The following is a 17,695-nucleotide window of genomic DNA, read 5'->3' on the forward strand; positions in this document are numbered from 1 at the left end:
TAACCAAGTGAGCTAACGGGCCAGGGCAAAACTAGTTTTTGGGTTTTTTTTTTTTTTAGTTTTATTGCTTAAAGTATTACAAAGGGTTTTACATATGTCTCCTTTTTCCCCCCACCCTTGACAATCCCCTGGCCTCCCCTACCAAAACTGGTATTTCTTAAGTAGGCCAAATGGTTAACCACTAGGGGCGTTGGAAGATGAAAAAATACAAAAAGACAAAAGTTGTAGTGTATTGCTTTAATCCTATTATTAAACCCCAATAATTGGTTTATGTTATCCCCAAAACACTCCAGTGTGATTTGAATGAAGCAATGTAGTTCAACGCTGGCCGAGTAGCTCACTTGGTTAGAGCATCGTCCCGATAGGCCAAGAGGACACATACAAAAAAATCAACCGATGAATGCATAAATAAGTGGAACATCAAATTGAACTTTCTCTCCCTTCCCCTCTCTAAAAATCAACCAATAAAAAATATTAAAAATACGTAGTTCATAGCGTTAGATTTTAAATATATTTTTATTGATTTCAGAGAGGAAGGGAGAGACAGAAACATCAATGATGAGAGAGAACCACTGGGGACCGAGCCCACAACTCAGGCATGTGCCCTTGACTGGAATAGAACCCAGGACCCTTCAGTTCCCAGCAGACGCTCTCTCCACTGAGGCAAACCGGCTAGGGCCACAGTGCTGAGTTTTAAATGAGTGTACGTCAGGCGCTTCTAAATAAGTGTGTAGTAGTAGAATCCGAAGATATCCAAACTGCTTAATTTACAAAACAGGAACCCAAAACTCAGAGAGGTTAAGTAACTTTCACGGAGTTACTCAGCAAGTCTGTGATAGAACAGGAACTAGAACAGTTGCCTGCATAACATTTTGCATTGTTCTGATTGCAGTTCTGCATTTCCTTTGTAGCTTTTCCTCCCCTGAACCAATTTAGGAAAAAGACAATCTAATTTGTATGGCTGCCAAATAAGAGGAGCAAACTATTTCCACTAATTTTCCTTAAATAGATTAACGTAAATCCATTCCTGGTTTCTCCTGGAACAGTTTTAGTTCCTCTCTAATAATTAGCAAGATTAAAAAAAAAAATTCCCGTGTCTCCTCTAGGAGTCATGGGACAAACAGGGTTCTGGGTCTCCCATAAGAACATTGGGAGTGCATAAGCTGATGAACAAGGACTGATCCAGAGACGGAGAGGCATTGATTGGACTGTCGGGACTTGGAGGGAAGGTAGGGGAGGGTGGGGGTAAGGGGGAAAGATCAACCAAAGGACTTATATGCAAGCATATAGGCCTAATCAATGGACATGGACAACGGGGGGGGGTGAGGGCATGAGCGGGGGGGTTGGGGGGGTAGAGGGTAACGTGGGGACAAGGACACATGTAATATCTTAATCAATAAAAAATATATTAAAAAAAAAAAAAGAACATTGGGAGTGAGCACCAAAGCCTCATCAAAGCAAGTCTAGCCCCAGAGGGGTGTCTCCCGCACAGAAGCTCTCCCACTGCAGACACAGCTGATTCTCACAGCCAATTGGCCTGGAGGTCAGTTCCTCACAGTGATAACTACAACAATCAAGGCTTAACTACAACAAGACTGTGCACAAAGCACACAAGGGGGTGCACCAAGAGTGTCTACCTCAGGTAATTGGGACACTTAGCACAGAAAGGCACTCTATCGACACAGCGAAGCATAAAAAATGCTGAGACAAAGAAACAGGACACAAACAACAGAATTGGAGGAAAGCAAACTGTTGGATATAGAGTTCAAAACCACACTTCTAAGGTCTTTAAAGAACTGTCTAGAAGCCGCCGATAAATTTAATAAGGCCCTCGAAAAGATTGGTGAGACCGCCGATAAATGTAGTGAGATCCTCAAGAAATCTAATGAGACCCTCTATGTTGTGATAAAGAAACAACTAGAAATTAAGCATACACTGACTGAAATAAAGAATATTATACAGACTCCCAACAGCAGACCAGTGGGTCGCAAGAATCAAGTCAAAGATTTGAAATACGAAGAAGCAAAAACACCCAACCGGAAAAGCAAAATGAAAAAAGAATCCAAAAATACGAAGATAGTGTAAGGAGCCTCTGGGACAGCTTCAAGCGTACCAACATCCGAATTATAGGGGTGCCAGAAGAAGAGAGAGAGCAAGATATTGAAAACCTATTTGAAGAAATAATGACAGAAAACTTCCCCTACCTGGTGAAAGAAATAGAGTTACAAGTCCAGGAAGCGCAGAGAACCCCAAACAAAAGGAATCCAAAGAGGACCACACCAAGACACATCATAATTAAAATGCCAAGAGCAAAAGACAGAGAGAGAATCCTAAAAGCAGCAAGAGAAAGAAACTCAGTTACCTACAAGGGAGTACCCATACGACTGTCAGCTGATTTCTCAACAGAAACTTTGCAGGCCAGAAGGGAATGGCAAGAAATATTCAAAGTGATGAATACCAAGAACCTACAACCAAGACTACTTTATCCAGCAAAGCTATCATTCAGAAGTGAAGGCCAGATAAAGAGCTTCACAGATAAGAAAAAGCTAAAGGAGTTCATCACCACCAAACCAGTATTATATGAAATGCTGAAAGGTATCCTTTAAGAAGAGGAAGAAGAAGAAAAAGGTAAAGATACAAATTATGAACAACAAATACACATCTATCAACAAGTGAATCTAAAAATCAAGTGAATAAATAATCTGATGAACAGTATGAACTGGTGATTGTAATAGAATCAGGGGCATAGAAAGGGAATGGACTGACTATTCTTGGGGGGGGAAAGGGGTATGGGGTGAGGGAAGAGATTGGACAATAATTGCACCTATGGATGAGGACAGTGGGTGGGGAGTGAGGGCGGAGGGTGGGGTGGGAACTGGGTGGAGGGGAGTTATGGTGGGAAAAAGAGTAACTAATGTAATAATCTGAACAATAAAGATTTAATTGGAAAAAAAAAAGAACATTGGTACACAAAGGGGGTGTTGCAAGGAGCCCATTCCTTCTCCAGGCCATTTGGGCAGTGAAAAAAAAAAAAGATTGATGGGGAAATAAAAACAACATAAAAAAATACATTTAAAATCTAGCACTATGAACTATATATCTTAAATAATTTTATTGGCTGATTTTAGAGAGAGAGGAAGGGAGAGAAACATCAATTTTTCTAGTTATATTCCAAAGTATTTGGCATTTCCTTCAAGATCTTAGCAATGCCCTGTTTCTCCACCGTACAGTTCTGAGAACAGGGCGAGAGCCTCTTGGTCTCTCTCCTCAGCACAGCATGAATGAAACAGAAAGCTTCCTAAACTGAGCTGAAGGCAAAAATTAAAGTTAATTTGCCCTGGCTGGTCTAGCTCAGTGGATAGAGCGTCAGCCTGCAGACTCAAGAGTCCCAGGTTCAATTCCTGTCAAGGGCATGTACCTTGGTTGCGGGCACATCCCCAGTAGGGGGTGTGCAGGAGGCAGCTGATCGATGTTTCTCTCTCATCAATGTTTCTAACTATCCCTCTCCCTTCCTCTCTGTAAAAAATCAATAAAATATTTTTAAAGAATTAAAGTTAATTTATCACATAAAAGCTTAAATACATGATAATTAAATACACGTTTTGAATATTACAATGGAAAGGGCTGAAATAATGAGAGGGTTTCAGTGCCAGAGAGTGGGCTGAAGTCGTTTTTGCCATAGCTACTTTTCCAAATTGTGCATTTTTTCTCCTCACTATTGATACTGAGAGGGGACTTCTGGTGTAACAGTACATTTTTGAGGTATTTGTATTCATTTGTAATGATTCTCTGAGTTGGAATCTATATGTAACTGGTTTTGCTAAAATAAAAAGATTTTAATAATTTAAAATATTCAGTGAACCCAGAGTAAGGACTATGGAGTATCATACCCATGGCTCTATTTGTCAATTTCTGAGCTTCCTTTGGCTGGTCTGAACCTTAAGCCTGCTTTGGTATTTTATATAGCTGAATCATTGGAGTACTGAATCCAAGACATTTATCTACACAAAGATAGGAATTAACATTTTTACACATTTGTCATGTTTCTTCAGAAGTAATTCCAGGATATACCATTAAACACAGAGGCATATATTAAATATAGTTGTCTTTTCTTTACTCTTTATAGACATGCAAATGCTTTCAAAGGATTATTCCCATTTTGGCTATGTGTAGTAACTTCACCTGGTTGAATTACATAATCCAAAACTATGTTGCTTACAGGCTACATATTGAAATCACAAAGCATTTTGTGACAGACCTAAAAACATACAAAGTGGTACTCATAAAACCATTTATTGACATTTATTTCTTTGTAGCTATCACCCCTCCCCACCCTACCAAACAAAAGAACTGCTTTTTGGTTAAAATGTATATGAAAGATAAATAAAATACTTGCTAATATAACATGATTTACTGAATTCTAATTCTTACTTACACTACTACTTAACTATCAAAATGTTAAAATGAATTAAAACGTTTAAATGGAATATTTTGTATGAATTTTTGAATAAACTTGGGAACAAAAAAATGTTAATGAAACGTAAATAATCACAGGGAAGATGTTTTATTTTACACTGGAAAACATTTACAAAAATTGTATTAAAGTAACCTCTTCCTGCATTGATGGCATTACTTGAGGCGAATAAGGTGAAGCTTCTGCCCATCCAGACTCTTTCGTCCTGATGGGGACCAAGACAATTTAGTTGCATTGACTTTCTATTGTAGAGCTTTGGAACCAAGGGAAGGATCCAAACATAGCTCCATTTCATCCAATGAGAAGAGCCGCTTAGTGCTAACTATGATTCGTCCATTTCTCTTTGCTTTCATCCAATCCTTAGGCCACTTTAACAGCCAATCAGCGGCCTAGATATCCACCAATCAGAGTACAGGGCCCTAGCACGGCCTTTGTGTCGAGGGATGTCAACGCGTCGGCGAAAGCTTCGGCCAATAGAAAAAGTCGTTGGTGTATGCAAATGAAGATGCTATGACGCAGAGACGCAGCGTGAAGCGTGGGTATAAAAGCGGAAGCACCGGGGGGGTTTGGAGCAAAGCGGTTTGGTTATTCGTTGGGTTGGTCCGTGCACTTAGCTCCTGAGCTGCGGCTCTTCCTTAGGCGGCGGGAGCGGCGTCACGGACTAAGAAGCGGCCTAAGACTTCGGCGTTGAGTGAGTGTCCGTGGGTTTGCCGGTGACTTGGGGCCGCGGCAGCCGTTAGGGCCGCGGGTCGCGGCCGTTGGGGGCCGAGTGCGGGCTGCCCGGGCGGCTGGCATCGGGCGTGGGGTTGAGAGGTTTTCCCCGGGGACTTGGTTCCGGGAATCGCGTCTCTTCCCGTCTCTGACGCTGGCTGTTCAGAGGTCTCGGCGTCGGCTTCCGGGCAGCGCGGCCTCCGCCCGTCGAGGAGGGGAAATGACTCCTCCCCGCGCTCTCCCTCCCGGGGGAGGCGGCTGCTCCTCGCGGCCTGAGTCATTAGGGGTGAGGCGGCGGCGGCGGGGAGGCCTCGGCCATCTGCCGCCGCGAGGTGGGGTGCGAAGAGGCGGGAGGGCAGGGGCGCCGCGCAGAGCCTGTCCGTCCCCCTCGCCCCCACCTCCTGGCGAGCGGCGCGGGAGTCATGGGCGTCTTCTTTAGGTGAAAGAAAATGGCCCGAACCAAGCAGACTGCTCGCAAATCCACGGGTGGGAAAGCGCCCCGCAAACAGCTGGCCACTAAAGCTGCCAGGAAAAGCGCCCCCTCTACCGGCGGGGTGAAGAAGCCCCATCGCTACAGGTAGGCAGGGCAGAGGGAAGACAATGACGCCGCGGCGCCTGGCGGTGCGGGAGGGGTTGCTGGTGGGGTGCCGGCGCTGTCAGTTAACGGGTTTGCGTCTCCCTCCTCCTTGCCCAGGCCCGGGACCGTCGCGCTTCGAGAAATCCGTCGTTACCAGAAATCGACGGAGCTTCTGATCCGGAAGCTGCCTTTCCAGAGGTTGGTGAGGGAGATCGCCCAGGATTTCAAAACCGACCTGAGGTTTCAGAGTGCAGCCATCGGCGCGCTGCAGGTGAGACAGGGCCGCGGCGGGGGCGGGGGCGGGGGCGGGGCCCGAGGCTGGTTTCTCGGTGTCCGCAGAGTCTAATGGAATCGTGCGCTCTCGTCCTTTGCAGGAGGCTAGCGAAGCGTACCTGGTGGGCTTATTTGAAGATACGAACCTGTGTGCCATCCACGCTAAGAGAGTCACCATCATGCCCAAAGACATCCAGTTGGCTCGCCGGATACGGGGAGAGCGAGCTTAAGGGAAGGCAGTTTTTACGGTGTTTTGTAGTAAATTCTGTAAAATACTTTGGTTTAATTTGTGACTTTTTTTGTAAGAAATTGTTTATAATATGTTGCATTTGTACTTAAGTCATTCCATCTTTCACTCAGGATGAATGCGAAAAGTGACTGTTCACAGACCTCAGTGATGTGAGCGCTTGCTCAGGAGTGACACGTTGCTAATATGCAGAAGGGATGGGTGATACTTCTTGCTTCTCATGATGCATGTTTCTGTATGTTAATGACTTGTTGGGTAGTTGTTAAGGTACTAGAATGATAAATGTGTACAGGGTCCTTTTGCAATAAAACTGGTTATGACTTGATCCAAGTGTTTAACAATTGGGGCTGTTAAGTCTGACCATGCATCACTGTGATAGAATGTGGGCTTTTTCAAGGGTGAAGATACAAGTCTTAACCACAGTGTAATAACTTACAGTTTCCTAAAAAGAAAAAAAAGTAAACCTGGCAGCTATAGAATACACTATGTGCATTTATAATAGCTATTTTATATATTGTAGTGTCAACATTTTTAAATTAAATGTTTTACATTCACATGTGGGGAGTCTTGTCATTAAGGTGTGTGTAATTTAGGGTCCAGTTGGTGTTCTAACTAGACTGCACTTGTTTTCATAGTAGTAAAATGCTTTGCAAATAACACCTTGCAGAAGTCCTCATTCTACCACATGTGAACTAACCCTCCAGCTGATAATGCAAACACTATCGGGGGATTTTATTTATAAGGGCTCTAGAATACAAGTTATCACACCAGCATCATCTGTTACTAATATTCTGACTAGTTATGGTTAGTGCAGCTTTTCTTTGTGTTGTGGTTGGTTTCATAACTAGGCTGAGTTCCTCTACCAAGAGGAAACAAGACCCGAGTTCTTTTCCTTGTAGAGTTTGTATTATAACCCTTAGCGTAAACTTGCTGTGGGGGGGGAGGGGCACTTAGCTCCAGCTTGTTGCATCGCGGCCAGTTAGCTTACATCTGGTATGTGGTCCTGGGGAAATCACTTTATAGAGCTGGTCTTCCAAGTGGTTTTTAAAATTTATCCTTCTATTGAAGTTTTTAGGTCAATTATGTATGTTGACTAAATTTACAAATAAACTTGTTTATCCAACTAAGTGTCAAAAACCTAAATTGAATGTACAAAAAACATCCATTATCTAGGTTCTTTGTGTCCTAAAGTTTGAGCTTAGGTTACTTGGATTTTGCTTAGACAAAGGAACCTTTTAGTTACAGAAATAACTCCAGAAACATGTAAAGACCCTCTGCTCTAACAATACCAGGATTGCAATATTTACAGTGTCACTGCTTCCCTCCATGTCAAGGAATTAAAAGCACATTCATTGCCGGTATGAAGTAGGCCAAGGGAAGTAAATTTCTTTAAAATGCTAGGGCTCAAATTTGGGATCTGTTCCATGAACCTCTGGGTGGACTGTTGATTGATCTCCAAGTTATTAACAATTCCAGAGGTACAAAGCATACTAGTCCAAGACATCTTTTCCATATGAAAGATCTGCTTTGACATTGGAGGCCAGCAGTAAAGCATAGCATCAATTTTGGCAAGACATTTATGCCCTAATGGCTATTTTTAGTAAGAAACTAGAGTAGGCTTGGAGGTCTAGTTAATGAGCCTTACCTGTTGTCAAAGGCGGAGTTCACTAGCAAACGGGTTTTCTAAAAGGTTTGTAACCAGCTCTGGAATAACTACCAATATAATCCCCTCACTGTGCATCTGAAAGATGCCCAAGCCCTCGCCGCTGGCATGTGCTGTGCCCTGGAGTGGAGCAGTGTCCAAACAAGTAGAACCAGCTGTGGTGGTGGTCAGCTTGAGTTACCTGCGATAACCCCAGTGGATGCCAGTTGAACCTTCATAAACACCTACCCCCCACCCCGTCTGCACCGTGATGCAGGAGGTTCCTGGGTTTTATCGCGTGGCTTGGAGTCTGCTTAAACTGCCACTTGCACGCCATACTTCATTTGAGCACCTTAACCAGAAGGCAAAAATACTTTTGGTTCTAGGAAGCTGGTCACATAGGTACCCTGGGTATAGTGATGGAACAGTCTATACAGAGAAAAGCAAAAGTTGGAACTGATGAAGGTATCCTGTGCCCTTGAACAGACAAAAATAAAAGTTTTTGAAGTTGAGACTTGGTAATGGTCTTTATTTGAATGAAATCTGTTTCACAAGTTTCCTCTGGCTAAGGGTCCTAGAGAGCCTTGCCTTCTGATGGGGGGGATGGGAGGGGGGGATGAGGGGAGGGCTTTCAGTAATGAGACAGGCAGACCCCTTATCCTTAAAGGAATATATATCACCATTTGCTCAGGACAGTGCCCATTTATGCTTGTTGAACCTGCATATTAACTGCCTCTCTTGCTGACTGGTGTGGGTCACAGGTTCGACTCCCAGGGTACAAGCCTGGGTTGCAGGTTTGATCCCCAGTAGGGGGAGTGCAGGAGGCAGCTGCTTAATGATTTGCTTTCATCATTGATGTTTCTATCTCTCCCTTCTCTGAAATCAATAAAAACATACTTTAAAATAAGTATATGGAGGCAGGCATGCACTTCAAACCCAGCTTATTTCCTGAGATCTGTCCTTATACAAAAGATTCATTGTGTACCCATTACACATCAAAGGGAGGAACAGACCCAGGAGAGGCCAACAAAGACCAGCTCATGCCCCATGGCCAGGCCCCCACCCCTTGCTTTGCCCCCAGCCAGGGACCTCTGCTGCTGCCTGACCAGTGTCAGTGAGGAGACCACTGTCAGTTGGGGCAAGCTGAGGAATGACTGAGGCTTGGGCAGGTGGCCTTTTCCTGAGGGCTGTGTGAGGGACTGCACATGTCCCCATGGAGGTGGTGCCTGGGCTCCACTAACCCCTCCTTCCCTTCCCACCCCCTCTGTCGGACATACAGGGCCCCAGGACCTTTCCCATAAGCTCACCTCCCAGCACTGAGCCAAGACTTAGCAGAGGGGATAGGATGGGGTTGGATCCAAGGCCCAGGCATCACGAGCCTGTAGTCCTACTGCAGCTCACTGGCCTCTCCCTTCCCACACCCTGCCTTTGGCCAGACTCCGTCCTGCCCACCCCCGGAGGCCTGCAGCCCCCTGCCAGCTGCAGTGCCCCTTGTGAGCTGCAGGAAGAGATGGCTGTGGCCCTAAGCTGTCAGCTGCATCTTTTGAGTCCAGATTTGCTCCGTGGCCTTTGACAGGGTGGTCCTCAGCCTAGAGGGCAGGAACTTCAGGGACATGGGGCAGCAAATAAAGACATGGCTGCAGCTGAGCCCTCTCACAGGGGCGCCTGAGGTCAGGGGAGGGTGAGAAGCTCGGTGCTCCGAAGGCAAGGTCTCAATCTTGCCTGCCTGCCTCTGGCGTCGGGCCTGACACCTGGCAGAGGCGCCAGACATGCTTGCTGACCAACCCGAACGGTCCTGGCAGCCCCACAGCCCAGCTGGCTGGATCTGCTCCTGGCACACGTGGCAGAGAACCGGGCCAGTTCCCAAGCGCCTTTGGTCACTGGCCTGGCTTTCCGATTGGGACCCTTCCGTGGAGGAAGTGCGGCTCCAGTGTTCTGGGAGAGCAGCTGTGCCTCCTGCCCCTCACTAAGAGGCTGAGCTGTAGGTACTCACAGGCACAGGGTGGTAGCTGAGAATGGGCTCAGGGGCAGACAGGCCCAGGTTCAAGGCCCAGCTGTCCCACTTGGATGCATTCCTTCACACATCTGTGCTGCTTTCCCTCATCTTTAAAATGGGAATAAAAACTACCTACCCAATAGGCTTGTAAGGATTTAAAGAAATAATCTGTGCAAATTCTGGTGATTTTTAAAATATTTGACAACAGAAGTCAAGGGCACTGACCAATCAGTCCACAACCAGCACTGCCCTGCAGGCTGTGTACCAGCCCTGATACCAGGGCTGCCACAGGTACAGATGAGTATCATCCAGACCTCGGGAGCTGTTATTAATATTACAGAAAGGCCAAGCAGGCCAACTCATTAGATAGGTTAATGCTGTGGAACAATTACAAACAGAGCCTCCCAGAACGGGTGAGAGGGTGGGCCATCTTCTGAGGGCAAACACTTTCAGAGACCTTGTGGGTAGATACTTACCTGTGAGATGTTGCCTCAAGTCCCATCAGTGAACCAGGCTGTGATTGCAATGGAGAAGCCAGAGCTGCATGGCGCGTGCAGACCTTCATCACATAAAAAAGAACGAGCAAGTCCAGCAGGGAGGCCCCAAGGGCTAAGAACTGGCACAGAGACCTGGCCGGTGCGGCTCAGTCGGTTGGGCATCATCCTGTGCACCAGAAGGCTGGGGCTCCATTCCCAGTAGGGGGTGTGCTGGAGGCAGCTGATCTTTCCTCCGTGCCAGCCTCGGTCTCAGGGGCCAGGCTGTGTCTGCCTCCCGGCCAGAGCCTGAGCGCCCCAGGCTTTTACCTGTCTGGCCAGTTGCACGCAGGAGAGTCCACTAATGTCTGTTGCATGATTTGCTCTCAAATCAGTGTTTCTCTCTCTCTCTCCCTCTCCCTTCTTCTCTCTCTAAAAATGAATAAAAACCTTTTTTGGGGGAAAAAAAGAATTGGGTGCAGACATAGACACAAACTCCGGGAGAGAAGAGATGCCGCTGAAGCACCTGTCCTCCATGGTGGGCAGGTCTCGCCATGGCCTGGGCAAAGGTGCCTTGGTGACTCTCGGCCTGCCAAGGGTTCCAGGGCCCAACTGGCAGGGGTGGCGTTCCCACCCCTGGAAAGTATGGCCCTGTGGTGGATATTACTGGGGCTTCTATCTGGATGCCTCAGTCCTGTGTGACAGCCGGCTCTGGCTTGCGGATGCAAGTGAGAAGACAGGCTGTGGGGTGCAGTGATCCCATTAAAGTTCCACCCCCTCCCAATCTTGTAACGTCAGGCCAGGAAATGGGAGGGAGGGTCAAAGGTTAAGGCAGACTTCTCAACAAATTTCATGAAACATGCTAGATGGGATTAAAAAACTGAGTAGTGCCCTAGCCAGTTTGGCTCAGTGGATAGAGCGTCGGCCTGTGGACTGAAGGGTCCCAGGTTCGATTCCGGCCAAGGGCACATGCCCAGGTTGCAGGTTCGATCCCCAGTAGGGGGCATGCAGGATGCAGCTGATCAATGATTCTCTTTCATAATTGATGTTTCTATCTCTCTCTCCCTCTCCCTTCCTCTCTGAAATCAATAAAGAAATATATTTAAAAACAAACTAACTGAGTAGCTCAGCCAGTGTGGCTCAGTGATTGAGCATCGACCTAGGAACCAGGAGGTCAGGGTTCGATTCCCAGTCGGGGCACAGGCCCGGGTTTCGGGCTTGATCCCCAGTAGGGGGCGTGCAGGAGGCAGCCGATCAATGATTCTTGCTCATCGTTGATGATTCTCTCTCTCCCTCTCCCGTCCTCTCTGAAATCAATAAAAACATATTTAAAAACAACTGAGCAGAGCCAGATCTTTGAGCATTAGCTCCCTTGTCTCTGGGTGTGGGCTGCTTCCTGGAAAACACACACACACACACACACAAAACCTTAAAAAACAAACAACAAAAGCCCAAACCAAAAATGAGTGTGAACACAAATAAATCAATGTTTCAGAGTCCATCTTGAGCAAATGGAAGCATTACCCTCTTAGGTCCCATCCAGGTTCTCCAAGAACAACTACAACAATAAAAGGATGCGGATGAGCCCTGGCTGGTTTGGCTCAGTGCACAGAGTGTCGGCCTGCGGACTAAAGGGTCCCGGGTTCGATTCCGGTCGGGGGCATGTGCCTTGGTTGTGGGCACATCCCTAGAGGCGGCTGATCCATGTTTCTCTCTCATCGATGTTTCTGACTCTCTGTCCCTCTCCCTTCCTCTCTGTAAAAAATCAGTAAAATATATTTTTTAAAAAAAGGATGAGGATGAGGCACATGGATGTGTTCTCTTTGGTTGTTGTTCATCCTCACCCAAGGATGTTTTTTTCCATTGATTTTTAGAGAGAGTGGAAGGGAGGGGGAGAGACAGAGAGAGAGACATTGTTATGAGAGACACATCAATTGGTTGCCTCCTGCACCTGCCCCAGCCCTTCAGTCCATTTAGCAAAACTGGGGAGGGCACATGGATGTGTTTCCAATCAAAATGAAACGATGGAAATAAAAAACAAGTGTGCGGGCTTCGCAGCAGTCAGGATTCCTCCTCCCGCTCCTTACTCAGAAAGCCCTTTCCTCCTCGATTCCCAGTAGGGGGTGTGCTGGAGGCAGCTGATCTTTCCTCCGTGCCAGCCTCGGTCTCAGGGGCCAGGTGTGTCTGCCTCCCCGCCAGAGCCTGAGCGCCCCAGGCTTTTACCTGTCTGACCAGTTGCACGCAGGAGAGTCCACTAATGGCTGTTGCATCAGTGGGTGACATAATAACAGCGAACACTTCCTCTGTGTTTACTAAGTGCTAGAGCTGGGCTGGGCACGCAATCAAGATGATCTCATTAGTTCCTTTTATAACAATCTGTTAACGAGGCCTCTCTGGCCTCCTTTTACAGAGGAGAGGTCGAGGCTCAGAGAAGCCCAGTCACCTGCCCGAGATCACTCAGTAGCAAGGGGAGAGATCTGGGCTCAGGACGGTTGGACGTCAAGGCTGAGACGGGTAAAGGATTCCTGGAGAAGGGGGGTGTCGCTTGGCACATCGCTGCCCCAACAGAGCGGCGCCTCCTTGGGGAGACATGGCTTGTGGGTTGAAATTCATTTCAACTTGCCCCAAGGCCTGCTACACACACCATACAGTTCGCCCGTTTAAAGTGTACAATTCCTTGCCCTGGCTGGTGTGGCTCAGTGGAGAGCGCCCGCAGGCCTGCGGACTGAAGGGTCCCAGGTTTGATTCTGGTCAAGGGCACAGGCCCAGGTTGCGGCTTGATCCCCAGTAGGGGGTGTGCAGGAGGCAGCTGATGCATGATTCTCTCTCATCATTGATGTTTCTCTCTCCCTTCCTCTCTGAAAGCAATAAAAATGTTTTTTTTTAAAAAGTGTACCATTGCGTGGTTTTAGTATATTTACAGATACCTACAACCACCACCACAGTCAATCTTGGGGCATTTGGCTCAAAGAGAACTCAGTACCCCTAGGTTTCACCCTCTCACCCCGCCACCCAGCATGTCCCTGCGCCCTCAGCAACCCCTGCTCGGGGCCAGCAGCCCAACCTACCTTAGCAGCGGCGGTCGGTCCTTCCAGGAGGGCGGGGCCCACTGCTGTCCGTGGCCCCCGCCTCAGCCCTGCACAGCCGGGCGCTGCGCCTGCGTGTCCACCCCGGGAAGGCAGCCTGTGGACAGCCACGCCCTGGTCACCACCAAGCTCGGCTTTCCCGCTATTTACCCGGAGGGCAGGCCACGCGCTTGGAGACCCGTGACCAGGGGCTGGTGACCTCGCACAGCTGCAGGGCTTTAGGACCTAGTCTAGGCGGTCCCTGTGGGACCCCCAGGCCGGCCGGGTCGCCGCGGGGTCGCGCTGGCTGTGGGTGGGGTGTGGGCACAGGGCCAGGGGAGGGCGGCTCAGACCTCCCAGTCGGGCCAGTCCCGCTCGAGCGGGCGCCCCGCGCTCCTCCCCAAAGCCCGCGCCCCGCCCCCGCGGGAGGGACGGGCCGGCGCAGCGGGCGGGGCGGGCGGCCGGGCGGGCGGGCGGCCGGGCGGGGCGGCGGGCGCAGGAATGCACGCCCCCCGCCGCGGCCCCGCCCCAGCATCCCGCTGCGATCCGGCTGCACCGCGGAGCCGGAGGGCGAGCGCCATGGCTGCGTCGAGCCCACCCCCGGTCGCGGAGCTGCTGGCCCAGGCCCGGGCGGCCTTCCGGGCGGAGTTCGGGGCCGAGCCCGAGCTGGCGGTGTCGGCGCCGGGCCGCGTCAACCTCATCGGGGAGCACACGGACTACAACCAGGGCCTGGTGCTGCCCATGGTGAGGGCTGCGAGGGGACCCGAGCCTCTCCTGGGTCCCGGCCGCCCCGTCGGGAAGGCGGGCCGGAGGGGCGCGGGGAGGCGCCTGGTCCCCGCGTGATCTGTGGGTCGGGCCGCGCCGAACTTCAGCTCCAGCGAGTTTGGGGGCCGAGCACGTGGGAGGGACCCTGGGACGGGACGTTTCTCACGTAGGAAGGGAGGAAGGGCGATCCGAGAGGAAGTAGCCGGGAGGGGGTGTGCCGAGCCTCTTCGCTCCAGCTCGCCCTCTGTGGACCTTCCCAGCAACCTGGGCACGTGGAAGGAGGTGCTTCCGACTCTGGCTTCCATGAGGCCCTGCAGACCCTGCGGGAGTAGCCCGAAGCCTCCAGCCTGGTCCCCTTACAGAGCGGACACAGGCCCAGAGAGGGCAGTGGTCTGCTCAAGGTCACACAGCTGGTGCTTGCTGGGGCTTCCACGGGACCCAGGAGGCCTCCCAGCTCTCAGCCAGGGGTTCTGTGCACCCCACCCCGCAGCTTGGCAAGTGAGTGGGTACAGCACACCTGAGGTTACCCCCAAATGGGAAGGCGGCGGATGGAGCTCCTGACTCTGTTTTCCTTTGGAGCTCGCGGCTCCCCTGTGCCCACAGCTGGGCGCCCACGTGGAGGGCAGAGTCCAGGTGTGCTCTCTGCGCTGGTCCCGCCCCTGAAAACCCAGGGGGCAGGGCCTAAGCCCCCAAGGCCAGCTCAGCGCTCAGGCTCTTCCGTGAGACACTGTTGATCCTTTCCTGTTGCGCCGGAGGCCGCGCTCCTGCCTGTCCCAGGACCCACATTCCTTGGGACTTTCGTATGAGAGGGGCCTCGTCCCTCCGTCCCTCCGTCCCTCCGTCAGCTGGCGGGAGCTTTGCGTACCCTCTGTGTCTCCTGCCAGGCGCTGGAGCTGGTGACCGTGATGGTGGGCAGCCGCCGGGCAGACGGCCTCGTCTCCCTCCTCACCACCTCTGAGGGTGCTGACGAACCCAGGCGGCTGCAGTTTCCCTTGCCCACAGCCCAGCGGTCCCTGGAGCCTGGGACCCCCCGATGGGCCAACTATGTCAAGGGAGTGATTCAGCACTACCCAGGTATGGGGCCCGGGCCTGGGTCAAGTTCAGCAGCCAAGAGCACCACCTCTCAGCCGTAAAACCCATTAGCGCACCTAGTCCACTGTGGGGTAGGCTTGCAGGATAGAGCATCCCATTGTACAGATGAAGAATCTGACACCCTGAGAGGGTCCAGACCTTGCCCTGGGTTGCCCAGTATCTGATTGGAAGAGTCAGGAGTCAAACCCTAACCTGTGGCCTCCGGAGCCCTAGACCAGGAGGACTGGGAAGACTGTGTCCCAGGAACCTCAGGGTGGAAGGATGGAGGGCCGTGGGCCCCTTGGCCCAGCAGGTTGGTGGCCTCTGACAATTGAGACCCATTCCTGGAAGCAGAGATACAGTACGTGCCTCCCTGTGCCCATCCTCCCAGACGGCGCCACTGACCCTCACCCATTGTTCCCCCCGCAGCCGCCCCCCTCCCTGGCTTCAGCGCGGTGGTGGTCAGCTCAGTGCCTCTGGGGGGTGGGCTGTCCAGCTCGGCCGCCCTGGAAGTGGCCACGTACACCTTCCTGCAGCAGCTCTGCCCAGGTACCTCCCAGAACCCAGCTCCCACCCAGCCCGCCTTCCCCGAGCTCTCCTGTGGTCGGCTTCTGTGGCTCTCAGAGGGGGTGGGAACCCACCTGCCCCTTGTGCCCCTTCTTGGGCCCCAGCCTTCCCATCTCACCCTGCGCCACAGACTCGGGGACAATAGCTGCCCGGGCCCAGGTGTGCCAGCGGGCCGAACACAGCTTCGCAGGGGTGCCCTGTGGCATTATGGACCAACTCATCTCTCTGCTGGCGCAGAGGGACCATGCGCTGCTCATCGACTGCAGGTTAGGGGCTCCCCTTGCAGCCCCCCACCTCTGGGCAGAGCACGTCCACTGTGGGGCCTGGCGGGCAGACACTTGGCCTTGTCATCTCCCCACTCCACCTGCCTCCCAGGTCCCTGGAGACACGCCTGGTGCCACTGTCAGACCCCAGGCTGGCTGTGCTCATCACCAACTCCAACGTCCGCCACTCACTGGGCTCCAGCGAGTACCCGCTGCGGCGCCGCCAGTGTGAGGAAGTGGCCCGGGCGTTGGGCAAGGAGAGCCTCCGGGAGGTGCAGGTGGAGGAGCTGGAGGGTGAGAGCTGGCCGGGTGCGGTCTGTCTTGGAGATAGCGGGGCCCCCTGCCGGGGCTGCTGGGGCCTCATCCCCAGGACCCCAGCCGTGCCTGCCCACTCCCCGAACACTGTTAACTTCGGGCTCCGACCCCAGCAGGGCTGCTTGCAATCTTAGTACCGTTGTTCCTAATGGGAGGACTGTAGACAAGGACAAAGAATAAGCACTAAGGCCACTACCCGGAGATAGTATATTTCCTCCCAGTGTTGGATATGAGCACCCACTGTGTGCCAGGCGCCCTGCCAGGAGCTCTGCAGGTGTCAGCCCACCTGGTCCTGGCGCCCCGAATCAGGTGGGTGCCCCACTAAACAGCTGAGGGGAGGCGCTGGGAGCTTAGTGGCCAGCCCACGGTTCTACCACGGCCTGGCCAGAGCCAGGCCTCCCACCGGAGGCTCCCCCACCCCCTGGGGCCATGGTGCCATCCCCCACGTCCGCACGGGCCCTCGCCAGTGGGTGGCGGGTCTGCTGACCCCGTTCCTCTCCAGCGGGCAGAGAGCTGGTGAGCAAGGAGGGCTTCCGGCGGGCGCGGCACGTCGTGGGGGAGATCAGGCGCACGGCCCAGGCAGCGGCTGCCCTCAGCCGGGGCGACTACAGAGCCTTCGGCCGCCTCATGGTGGAGAGCCACCACTCCCTCAGGTGAGGCCCTCGGGCACCGGGCACCGGGCACACCGGCTGTCCCCCGGGCCGCGTGGGGCTGGTCCCAGGCCCGCCTGCATCTCCTCTGCAGGGATGACTACGAGGTGAGCTGCCCGGAGCTGGACCAGCTGGTGCGGGCCGCGCTGTCTGCGCCCGGGGTTTATGGCAGCCGCATGACGGGCGGCGGCTTTGGCGGCTGCACGGTGACTTTGCTCGAGGCTTCCGCTGCTCCCCAAGCCATGCAGCACATCCAGGTGGGTGGACGCTGGGGCCGGGGCGAGGCGGGAAGCAGGTTCCCAGGGCCCCGCCGAGCTCAGGCCTCTGCCTCTCCCACAGGCGCAGTATAGCGGTACCGCCACCTTCTACCTCTCCCAGGCCGCCGACGGTGCCCAGGTGCTGCCCTTGTGAGCTCCCCTGGGGTGGCCCACGCGGGCAGGGGCCTGCCGGGCAGCAAGCAGGAAGCTCCGTGCCGCTGGCGCCTGCCCTCCGCACCTGAGCGCTCAATAAACTTGTGCCTCAGACCACAGTACCTCTAGAGGTGGTGTGTGCTTGGCCAGCAGAGAGGGGGGTGTTGGACCCGCTCCCCGGCTCTGGGCAGGCCCC

At 52.2% G+C, this 17,695-nt stretch overlaps 2 protein-coding genes across 2 annotated transcripts; both read left to right on the plus strand.

Moving 5' to 3' along the window:
* Nucleotides 1-5,010: 5,010 nt before the first annotated feature.
* LOC118671147 (histone H3.3A) lies at nt 5,011-7,405 on the plus strand. The gene is made up of 4 exons (XM_036338902.1): nt 5,011-5,165; nt 5,625-5,762; nt 5,880-6,033; nt 6,137-7,405. Exons 2-4 carry the CDS (start codon nt 5,635-5,637, stop codon nt 6,263-6,265), a joined length of 411 nt encoding a protein of 136 aa, XP_036194795.1. The 5' UTR covers nt 5,011-5,165; nt 5,625-5,634; the 3' UTR covers nt 6,266-7,405.
* A 6,510-nt stretch (nt 7,406-13,915) lies between these two features.
* GALK1 (galactokinase 1) lies at nt 13,916-17,621 on the plus strand. Its single transcript, XM_036338901.1, has 8 exons — nt 13,916-14,202; nt 15,108-15,297; nt 15,724-15,843; nt 15,992-16,127; nt 16,237-16,418; nt 16,942-17,092; nt 17,184-17,346; nt 17,429-17,621. The coding sequence occupies exons 1-8, from the start codon at nt 13,960-13,962 to the stop codon at nt 17,498-17,500; spliced, it is 1,257 nt and encodes a 418-aa protein (XP_036194794.1). The 5' UTR covers nt 13,916-13,959; the 3' UTR covers nt 17,501-17,621.
* Nucleotides 17,622-17,695: the final 74 nt, after the last annotated feature.

The sequence above is a fragment of the Myotis myotis genome, unplaced genomic scaffold, assembly GCF_014108235.1.
Source record: "Myotis myotis isolate mMyoMyo1 unplaced genomic scaffold, mMyoMyo1.p scaffold_m19_p_17, whole genome shotgun sequence".
In the NCBI taxonomy this organism is placed as follows: domain Eukaryota; kingdom Metazoa; phylum Chordata; class Mammalia; order Chiroptera; family Vespertilionidae; genus Myotis; species Myotis myotis.

What these genes read in the sequence shown, in the direction of transcription:
- LOC118671147 (XM_036338902.1), top strand. Translation starts at nt 5,635, where the DNA reads ATGGCCCGAACCAAGCAGACTGCTCGCAAATCCACGGGTGGGAAAGCG. An exon ending in AAGAAGCCCCATCGCTACAG is followed by an intron (nt 5,763 to 5,879) that starts GTAGGCAGGGCA and finishes CTCCTTGCCCAG; the next exon opens with GCCCGGGACCGTCGCGCTTC. An exon ending in CAGCCATCGGCGCGCTGCAG is followed by an intron (nt 6,034 to 6,136) that starts GTGAGACAGGGC and finishes CGTCCTTTGCAG; the next exon opens with GAGGCTAGCGAAGCGTACCT.
- GALK1 (XM_036338901.1), top strand. Translation starts at nt 13,960, where the DNA reads ATGCACGCCCCCCGCCGCGGCCCCGCCCCAGCATCCCGCTGCGATCCG. An exon ending in AGGGCCTGGTGCTGCCCATG is followed by an intron (nt 14,203 to 15,107) that starts GTGAGGGCTGCG and finishes GTCTCCTGCCAG; the next exon opens with GCGCTGGAGCTGGTGACCGT. An exon ending in GCAGGTGGAGGAGCTGGAGG is followed by an intron (nt 16,419 to 16,941) that starts GTGAGAGCTGGC and finishes GTTCCTCTCCAG; the next exon opens with CGGGCAGAGAGCTGGTGAGC.